The sequence below is a fragment of the Poecilia reticulata genome, linkage group LG13 (genome assembly GCF_000633615.1).
Source record: "Poecilia reticulata strain Guanapo linkage group LG13, Guppy_female_1.0+MT, whole genome shotgun sequence".
NCBI lineage: Eukaryota > Metazoa > Chordata > Actinopteri > Cyprinodontiformes > Poeciliidae > Poecilia > Poecilia reticulata.
Genome location: NC_024343.1, coordinates 33475695 through 33485992, shown reverse-complemented (window position 1 = coordinate 33485992; position 10298 = coordinate 33475695). Strand labels below are relative to the sequence as shown.

General features: G+C 46.7%; 1 protein-coding gene across 5 annotated transcripts in view; it reads left to right on the top strand.

Moving 5' to 3' along the window:
• The window catches only part of LOC103475299 (tumor necrosis factor alpha-induced protein 2-like), a 46827-nt gene that overhangs the window by 9692 nt on the left and 26837 nt on the right, over window positions 1-10298 (top strand). For 2 of the 5 annotated variants that reach the window (XM_008426821.2, XM_008426820.2), the window contains exons 2-3: window positions 7670-8173; window positions 8708-8949. In XM_008426821.2, the coding sequence (XP_008425043.1) occupies window positions 7707-8173; window positions 8708-8949 (709 nt within the window). In that variant the 5' untranslated portion in view covers window positions 7670-7706. Of the gene's footprint in view, window positions 1-2778; window positions 3121-3343; window positions 3897-4174; window positions 6391-7669; window positions 8174-8707; window positions 8950-10298 lie in introns of those variants that run through there. The other 3 variants (XM_017308346.1, XM_017308348.1, XM_017308347.1) reach the window with 3 other exon arrangements.

Genomic DNA, 10298 nt, shown 5'->3' with positions numbered 1-10298 from the left:
AGCTGTGACGCTAACTGAGGCAGTGATGCTAGCTGCTGGCTGCTTTCCTGTTGGTTTTTATTAGCTAGGGGGTAGGAGGTGTTTGAACCAGGAGCTCTTTGCTTCTCCTTAGTTGATATTTCAGGATATTCTACCAGAGATTCATTTAACAAGTGAACCACAAAACTGGAATCAGTTTAAGCAGAAGCTAATGTGCTAATAACCTCACAAATGTTTTGCTTAGCCCTTCTGCTAACAAATCTTTCCCCAAATTAATTCCTAAATCGCTAATTTAATTTGCTGTTTTGTAAACTATCAGTTGAATAAAGTTCAACATCTGAGTTGAAGTTTTGGTAGGTAGTTGTATGTTTAGATTCATGCTCTTATTTTGAAGTCTGTTTACAAAGCAGTTCCATTTCCTCTCCTCATTTTCTCTCTTTTTACAAGAAATTTTATTTCGCAATTGGTAAGTATAGAATAAATTAATAAATGAGTTATAATGGTTGAAATTGGTGCTTTAGCATTAGCTTCAGCTACATACCATGTTGGTTTAACGTTAGCAGAATTAATGTTTATGAGTGCTTTAGGGCTAGCGATGCTAACATGTCAGCTAGCAGTGCTGACATGTTGGATTGTCTCAGTTTAAAGATGGAGGCCATCATGGAGGAACTTCTTATCCGGGCCTCGTAAAGATTATCTGGATGTTAAAGTGACTCAGAGGAACAAAATGTCTTCATTCCTTTTGTAGTTTTATGTGTTTCCAGGTTTGACGTTTCACTCGAACACCAAAACACAAAGTTTAATCAAGATTTAGAGCCTTAAGATGAGGGTGAACCAAACAAGCGGGAGATCTGACGACACCTGGACGTGTTTAGAGTCAACATGTGATTAAAGGCCTCAGATTGGACGGTCTGATGGCAGCCGGTGCTGCTCTCACTGCGCCTGCAGATCAAAATGGAGGCTTGGTTGGTTCACGACATCGAGACGTTTTTCCAGTTTTTGAGTCTGTGGTGATGCAACAACTGAGACTCTCTGGGTTTTTATGTTTCAGGTTTAAACTGTTGAGTTTTTACAGTAGGAACCAGATATTTACATACTCTGAAAACTCCGTCAGATGAAACTTCCTGCATCGTTTTCTTTGAACCGGTCAGTCGCTCTTGGCCCGTTCCTCCAGACGGAACCGGTAGAACTGGGTCGGGTTTCTGGGCCAGTTCTACCGCCCACTGGTTTTCTCTAAGACTGGATCAGACTTTGTTTAGGTCCTTTCTGCTGACGCACTAAGAGCAGAACTAATTCTTCATTTACCGTTTTAGTGTTTTTGCTAACTTTGCTAACGTTTAGCGCACTTAGCTTCCGCTAATTTATTCTTCTCATACTTTCAAATGGATAAAGTTCAAAATCTGTGTTGAAGTTTTCTGTTACTCTTATTTTGAAGCCTGTTTCCTCTCCTCGCGTTCTTTTATTCCAAGTAATTTTATTTAACAAATGGCAAGAATACAACAAATGAGGAGTAATGGTTGAAATTAGCATTAGCTTCTGCTAAAAGCCGTGTTGGTTTAGCTCATTCCTTTTGTTGATCCCAACAGACATGAAGCTTTATTCTGATTTAACGTCAGATGGTCATTTTTTACAGTGTATGTAAATATCTGGTCCTGCTGCTGATCAGGAACCAGTGGAGCTGATGGAGGATCAATAAAAACCTTTATTGGCTCCAAAGTCTTGGTGCTGCTCTGTCAGACCGGGCTGATTCATTCGGGCGTCGTCCGCTGATCCGAACTCTGGAGCCACTGCTGGTTCTGGACGGTGGTTCTGGAGCCACTGCTGGTTCTGGACGGTGGTTCTGGAGCCGCTGGTTCTGGACNTGGTTCTGGACGGTGGTTCTGGAGCCACTGCTGGTTCTGGACGGTGGTTCTGGAGCCGTTGGTTCTGGACGGTGGTTCTGCTCCTGGATTGGAGCAGGAGGGTTTCTTTTCGTCTTTATTCTGATTTCTCATAAGAACAAACAGCCATGAACTGTTTGCTGTGAGTTGATCCACTGAAGAACTTCTGGTTCTGGTTCTGGTTCTTGTTCTGGTTCTTGTTCTGGTTCTGGTTCTTGTTCTGGTTCTGGTTCTGGTTCTGGTCTGGCTGATTCAGCCTCTTCATTTATGTTTAAGAAGGAACTGGGAGAAGTTCTGTGGATTGTTTACTGGACAGCAGTGATGATCCAAACGTCTGGAACCAGTTGGGCTAACGCGCTATTAGCTTAGCTAAATTTCACTTAGCATTTTTGCTAACTCTGTAAAAGTTCAGCTCCCATAAATACATTTTTCCAGATAAATTTTAAAGCATTGATTAACCTTTTATAAACTTTGACTTGAATAAAGTTCGATGTGTGCGTTGAAGTTCATGCTCTTATTTTGAAGTGCTTGAAGACTGTTGATAGCATTTCTGTTTCTCTCTTTTCTCCATTATTTCAAACAACAAACATGCAGGAACAAAAAAATCACAAGATTTAATCTGAGGTTGTTATGGAAGAAGTGAATTGTTGCCCTGCAGTCTCACAGGAGCAGATGAGTTTTGAATTGAAGTTAGCGCTTTAGCATTAGCTTCCACTTAATACCATGTTGTTGTAGCGCTTTAGCACTCAGCTAGTTAGCAATAGTCAATGCTAACCAGCTGAGTGCTAAATATTGTGGCTAAGTGTTGTTTTAACGCTTTAGCATTAGCAGAACAAATATTTATGATTAGTGTTGTAGGGTTAGCATAGCTAACTTTTTAGCTAGCGACGCCTAGCTGCACTTTAGCCATTTGGTTAATTGATGTTTAAGGACAGTTTGGATTCGGCTGATCGGGTTTTTTCTGAAGTTCTTCAGATTCTCCTGCCAGCTGGGTTTGAGTCTCCATCACATTTTTAACCGGCTGCAAACCGGACCCGGTCAGCTGTGAACCGGACCGGATGAGCTCTGAACCGGACCGGATGAGCTGTGAACCGGACCGGGCCGGCGGCCATGTTTTTGAGGAGCTTCTGCATTCAGGCGGCTCCATCCGCGTTTCCTTCCAGCCGGATATGAACCAGAACCGTCGGTTCGGGTTGTGCAACTCTGGCTGCAGGCGGATGAAGGATGAGGGCGGTTCTGAGCTTTCAGAACCCGCGGCCCGGTAAGCGACCGGGCTGCATCTGTGTCTGATTAGAGCAAAGCTCCGACTCAGCAGCGTTTCTGCGGAGAAGCAGCTGCTGGGATGAAGCTGCGGAGGAGAGTTCAGGTTCCGACCCGCAGGATGAGTGAAAGGTTCTGACTGGACTCGTGTTCCAGAACCAGCTGGCTGACCCGGCTGGATGTGGACGCCGTGGGAAACGTCCACATCAAACTGACGGTTCGTCAGCGGAAACAGGATCGTTTGAGTCAAATTAAAGCTCAGAGAGAAAAACACCCAAAATGATCCAGTTCGCCTCCCGTCACTTCAGGAAAACGCTGCAGAACCTTCGGTCCAGTTCAGCTTCTCTGGCTTCATCAAACCCAGGAGGATTGGAGCCGAGGCGTCAGGACACAAACCGAAGCTCCACCTTTAAAACATTAATCTGGCAGCGTAAACGTCAAAATGCTGCCGGTTTTGACTGTTGGGCTGAATTTCCTCTTTCATCCTGAGTCGAACGTCTCGTTTTGTTTTCTGCCAGATGAACAAACTTTAAATCTCCAGATGTCCACAGATGAACCGGGCGGTTCTGCTGTGTTCAAGTCTTTTTTAGCAAGTTGTCTGATGAACCCAGGAATAAACCTGTGACTTCTGTCATCTGTTTTTCCTGCTGTGTTTGCTGGAAAGTGATGCGGTTCTGACCAATCAGCAGGAAGCAGGAAGTAGTCGATCAGCTTATGAAATGATTTCTATTCCAGTTTTCCTGCTGCAGTCTGATTATCTCTGCAGCCATGAAGCAGGTCAGGGCTGAACCTGATTGGGTATCTGCTCACCTTCCTGGTTTCCTGTTTGTGTCTGGTGACCATAAAAGGTCGTGACCTCGTCCTGTTGGACACGACGTCCTGCTGGCAGGATGAGTTTTATTTTTCTGTGAATTTGCACAACATAAATAAATCTTCATGACTTTGTCAGGATGAGAGTCTGAAAGCAGGAGATCCTGAAGCTCCGACACTTTTAAATGAACCGTGAAGAGATTCTGCTGCTGCAACGTTTAACTGTAATATTGATGTCATTCCCAAAGTGCATCAGATTAATAATCCAAAGATTCACCAGCTGAACATCCGAAGCTGATAGTTTACGAGTGAAATCAAACCGTCGGCGTCTGGAAGCTTCTGGTTCTTCAGGGTTTTTATGTTTCCTTCTCAGGGCACCGCTAGCTAAAATGTTAGCCCTGCTAACGCTGAAGCACTAATCATAAACATTAGCTCTGCTAGTGCTAAAACTCTGCAGGCCCATGCTAAAGCGCTACACCACAGACTTATTCAGCTGAAAGTAAATTAACTCTTTAGGATTTATCTGAGCTAAATGTTTCCGACGTTAGCAGAAAATGCTAACCCAAACATGCGCTTCTCTGTTAGCGGCTCAGTAGAGCTGACGTCGCTGAACCAATGACTTTATTAAATTGAATAAAGTGAATGTGACGCTCGGGTTGCAACCTGAAGCTGCTGTCTGATGTTGGGGGGGAACCGGTGCCCTTTGACCCCGCCGTGCCCAGGGGCCCCGGAGCATTGTGCCAGCCGGGCCCCGGGCCCCGCCCTGCGGCGAGCAGCATGGGACCCCGGAGTCCTCGCCTCCGTCCGTCACACTATCGCTGTCCTTTCCGCCCCATTGTTTGTGTCCAGCAGCTTCCGCGATGCCCTGCGACCCTCTGGAAGAAAACAGGCTGTGCGAGCGCCGCCGGGGCTGCTGGGTATTTATGGAAGCAACCGCCACTGAATCACTTCCCACTTCACCCTGCAGCAGCGTCTCTCTGTGTGTGTGACTTTCCTTTAAAAGTCTGTTTGCCCCCTCAGAAGTGGTTTCTATTCCTGGCTGCAGCCGCGCGTCCTGAGCTGGTGAGACTGGAAACCAGCAACGTGAACAACATCCGCTCCCAGTCCACCTCCAGGGTGTTTACCGCTTCAGAGGCCGCTGCTCTCATTCATCCGGGCCCAACCCGACTGCAGCGCTACCAGCTAGCTAGCATCCAAACCTGCTGCATGCTAGCTGGCAGCCGCTGGGCTCCATCATTTATAAATACAGAAAATATGGTTTAAAAAATGTAATCATGAGAATTAGCAGATTAATGACCCAATACTTGCAGAAGAAAGTCGTAAAATTACGAGAAAAAAGTTTTTCCAATGAGAAAAGTTTCAGCATCTGACGTTTGTGGTTCTTTGAAACAATCGTTTCAGAATTTATGTGTTTAAAAGTTAAGTATTTCCTTAATTGTAAAACAAATACCCAGTGGCACATTTCTGCTAACAACTGCTAGCAGCAGAGCTAATTCTTAGCGTAGCGCTGCATCAGTTAGCACACTTAGCTTTCCCTAAATTTAAACTCTAGAATTTGGCTGTTTTGCAAACCTCCAGATGAATACAGCTCAGTATCAGCTCTTCAAACAGTTTGATGCTCGTGCTCTTATTTTGAAGCAGTTTTGTTAGATTGAAAAACTTGTATTGGTCTTAAATTTGCAAGATGAGAGTTTGAAAATGGCCAAAACTTTTTTTTTTTTGTCTGGCCGAATGAAGGTTGAAGTTCAGACACGTAATTATTAACGTCGCCTGTTGCAGTTTGCAGGCCAAAATAAAAACTCATCCGTGGAAGCCATCGACGCGTTTCCTGTACGTTGTAGATAAATAATGTAGATCTCTGGCCTCCTGGATGAAGAGTTTTCAGTTTTCACACTAAAGCTCGGCGTTCGGACGGTTCAGGCTGGTGTTCCTTAAACTGCTTTGGTTAAAGTGGATGCTGTTGCTGTTCTGTGACACTTAACCAGTTGGTGGTCAATCCTCACTTCTCAGACATTTTCCTTCACACCAGAAGGTTCATGACAGTTTTACAGAGATTCAGGATCTAGAAGCCACTTGGCATCGGCTGCTGTGATCCATTCAGACCCATCATGCTGGTCCTGTTGGCTCAGTGACTCTGACTGATTGGCATAAGATGCTTCAGCTTTGATCAGGCTGAACGTTTCTCCGCCCACCTCGTCTCTGAGTGACGGTGTAAAAGCCTCATGATGGATGTTCAGGTTGACAGAAAGGGCTTAAACCAGCGACGCGCCTCACCTGATTTAATCATTAACGTGTTTCCTAGGAACCACTGCGGTGTCGCTAGGATGGTCTCTGCAGCCGCCCAGCGTCTGTTAATGTTTGCAGACTTTATGGCTCTTTGTCCCGCCGGCGTTCGGACTGTGAGATCATGACGGTTTATGACTGATCCAACGATCTGCGCGGCGTTCCACCGTGTTTCATGGTGATTACCTGTCCTCCATATTTAGAGGTTTGAGCTGGACGTCATTGAAGTTGCTGGTAGCAGAACGTGAAACTGGAGACTTGGTGTTTCAGCCAATCAGGAAGGCAGAGTAAGAATCTCAGAGCAGATTTTCAAAATGCTCCTTTTGGACTGAAGGTCTGCAGGAAAGGCAAAGTAAAGGTCAGGAGGGTGGAAGTGTCTCTGCGGTCCTGAAGCCAGGCGTTAACGTTTAGCTTCTGATCAAACATTTACCTGCTGGACTCTCAATAAAACGAACAGCGTCAGTCAGGGTGTGTCTCACAGTGTCTGATTTGTTTAGATGTTTCCGTTAAAATTAGCAAGTTGACGATGTTTGTAGAGATTTCTGTTCCTGCTCGGTCTTTCCGTCAGACTGAAACCAGTTTACGACACAACAAATGAGGATTTGAAGTGATGATGAAGCAATGTTGCCCCAACGCCGTCAGTCTGGTCCTCCATGTTGTCTGAACAGCTCTCAGAAAGGATAAACCTACCAGAATCAGGTCCCATCGTCCCTCAGGGCACCACGTCCAGAGGACAGGAAGTTATTCTGGAAACAAAATAAAGTTTAGATCATTCCTGCACGGAGATTTGACCAGTTTATTGTTCAGAGATCTGTGGCTTTCCAGAAAGGAGTTACCCGTTTTTAAAGCTATGGAGAAGCTAACTAAACAACCGCAAGAAGTCTTGTTTCCAGTCTGGACTCTGGTAAAGGTCAGAGGTTAAGGTTGATGAACCCTGCTAGACATTAGGAAGTGAACATGCTGTCTAACTCTAGTCTGGGAAAGTCATTGAATGTCTCCACTGGTTGATTTGTGTCCAGATGGACTGTAGCTGGTCCAGTTAAGGCATCGTGATGAAAAACTGTAGTAAAGCTGAAGACCTTGGAACTAGGGATGAACCAACGGCGACCTTTAAAAAGTTTGACTTTTCGATTTGCCTTTGCCAAGTTGGTACCAATAGGGTGGCCAATGTGAGCCACTGGAGGAGGCTGAATGCTAAGACTTATAAGGTTGGTGGATTCAATCGGTTTCTCAGGGAAGTGTCGGTCGATCAACGATCTCCCAAAATGAAGGAAATCAGAGCCGATTTGTTGGTGCACATGTAGCTGGAACATTTTGACCTGATCTGGTTTTAAAACATGACATTGTTGATCATATCTAATTTCATTTTGGTTTAGATCGGGAGTTTAGAGACTCCAGGGTTGATTGGTTGACTGGTTGGTTGATTGATCAATCAATGTCTCTTCTTCCGTCCTCAGGTGTTCCCATCCCAGTCCCCCCACCCCCAGCGCCATCATGCCTATCCTCAAGAACCTCCCTGTGCTCCTGAAAGGCGGTGGTCCAGTTCTAGACAACGCCTTGTTCTTCCGCAGGATGAGTCTCAACATCACTCCCCACCACAACCCCTTCGAACACGAGGATGACAATATCCATGGCAACGGCGGCCATGAAAGCCACTGGTCGCCTGGGAGCTCGCTGTTGGACGGCGACACGCCGAGGGACCGCAACCCATTTGAGGACGAGGAGGACGAGAACGAGGCCAACGAAGGCAAGAAGGGAAACGGCAGTGGAGGGTCAGTGAAGGGTTCGTTCAAGTTTAAGTCGCCGCTGAAGAGTCTCGGAAAGCTCGGGAAGAACCTGAGGATGTCGGGAAAGAGCAAAGATGGCGACACGCCGTCCCCACAAGGGTCACTGCAGGGAACGCCGTCGCCTTCACAGAAGAAGAAGAGAGGCAGGAGGAGCTCAGAGGGCAGTCTGCTCAGGTAAGAGACCGCTTACCCTTCTGTAGATTTCACCGAACAAGAAACGACAGAAACGAGGGACTTATGACTCAGACCCTCTAGAGACAAAAACATTTTATGTTTCATCTAGTCATAGAAGCGTTGATCTCTCTTTGGTTTTGTTGACTAAAGCTACTTTGATAAAACTTGGCAGTAGATTTTAGATTTTTTGCCTTTTCATAATAAAAAGGAACAAACAAGAAGGATAACAGACGAATGGTACATCAGCAGAGATGCTCAACCTACGACCCCTAGTGGTTGACTGGCCGACAGTCGGGCTCTTCTTGTTTCTTTAACATGTTTCACCTCTGATTTGAAATCTCTCTACAGACCTCAGGGATGCAGGACTTAGAGGTTACAGTAGTTTGTCTAAAGTCTTCTATGTTTCAATGTCCAACTGGAAGACTGTCTCAGAGACGCTGTGGTCTGAGTTGTTTGATTGAGTTGAGGTTCCAGACATCAACTGAAATCGTGATGAATAAAGATCAGATCCCGACTTGCTGCCATCTCTTCCAGATTCGCAGGAAAATACCGCGACTCCCTGAGCTCCCGCAAGGAATCCTTCACCAACGGCGAGCTGAACTGCTCGGAGAGCGACTGCGACTCCGTCAGCCGGCGCCTGACCTTCATGAAGATGGTGGGTCTGGGGAAGCTGAAGAGGGAGTCCATCACCGACCGAATGTCCCAGGGCCCCGAGGACCAGCCGGTGCAGGAGGAGGTGGTGGAGGAGGAGGTCAAACCCAGAGAGCCTCTGTCAGGTAGGAGAGCCACGAGGAAGGGCTGGAGGCGACCAAACGCCCCCTACAGGCCGATTGGCTTTGGTCCATTTAGTCCCAACGACCTGAAACACATGTTGAAGTTAGAGTTAGTTTTTGGTCTCCAGGCTTAAAGGTTCGAACACCACTGATGTAAACCACGAATGGTCCCAGGATTAGAGTGTCGCTTCTGAATCGGGTCGTAGTTTCTCTGGGAAACCGTCGAGTGAGTCTGAACTGGAGCGCCAAGCGACTCGGTTACCAAACACTCTGAGTATTTTGGGCTCAGGGGAAGTGATTGGTCTTCTGTGGCTCAGTGTGAGGAAGGGAAGTCCAGCGGCGTGATTGAGGCTCAGCTCCTTGTTCTGGCTTTGTACGGAGAAACAATCCAGCGGCGTTCCTCTGGTCCGCTGAGGCGCTCTAGTTCAGACCCGAACCCGGCGCTCTCCAGGTGTTTTCCTCCCCTGGAAGCCGTTTTATCGTCCGGTTTGTTTTCACATCACCCTGCCGATCTTATCAGCGTTTCTTAGACGCGACGGCAACAATCAGCCGACTGCCGCTGAAGGTGATCCAGTGACAGCCTGGAATCTGACTGGGAAGTGTGTGATATCGTAAATATGCGGAGACTTCCTTTTGTTTATTCCCAGCCTGTTGACTCTGCTGTTTCGTAATGAGGGTTTGGTTCCTCCACACCCTTGTTTACACCCTCAACCAGAGCAGGTTTGTTTCCATAAATGATTAATCGGATATTTTCTCCGTCAGTTGTCCGACTCTGAAAGGTCGGAAAAGGGGAAAGTTTGCGGTGGAAAGTGCCGGAGTGAAGCAAAGTGGGTTTAATCAATGTTTGAGTGTTTAAAGCTCCGTGATCACCATCTGCCAACGTTTACCTGAAAGAGCCGGCGCTGATAGGAGCAGAGCGGCTCCACCTGCCCAGCCAGGCCGAGTCCGGCTGCTGCTTTTCATCTGTGACTCTGGGAACTGATTGAAGCTGCAGATAAGCCCAGAACTGTTCATACCCCTGCAGATTCCCGTTATCTGTGGTAATGAGCTTTGAGGCTGGAAGGCCTCCCTTCCATCACCCTAATGATTCCCACCCAGAACAGATTAGAGGCAGAACTCCAGGACCTTGAGATGATCACTAGAAACACCGGGTCAGTTTGGGGAAAAACAACCTGAACCTGCTGCTGGGGGTATGAATACTTCTGGACTTGATTGTATTTGATTCTGAAGGACAAACACAGACAGAGACAGACAGAGAGAGAGAGAGAGAGAGAGAGAGAGACAGAGACAGAGACAGAGAGAGAGAGACAGAGACAGAGACAGAGACAGAGAGACAGAGACAGAGACAGAGA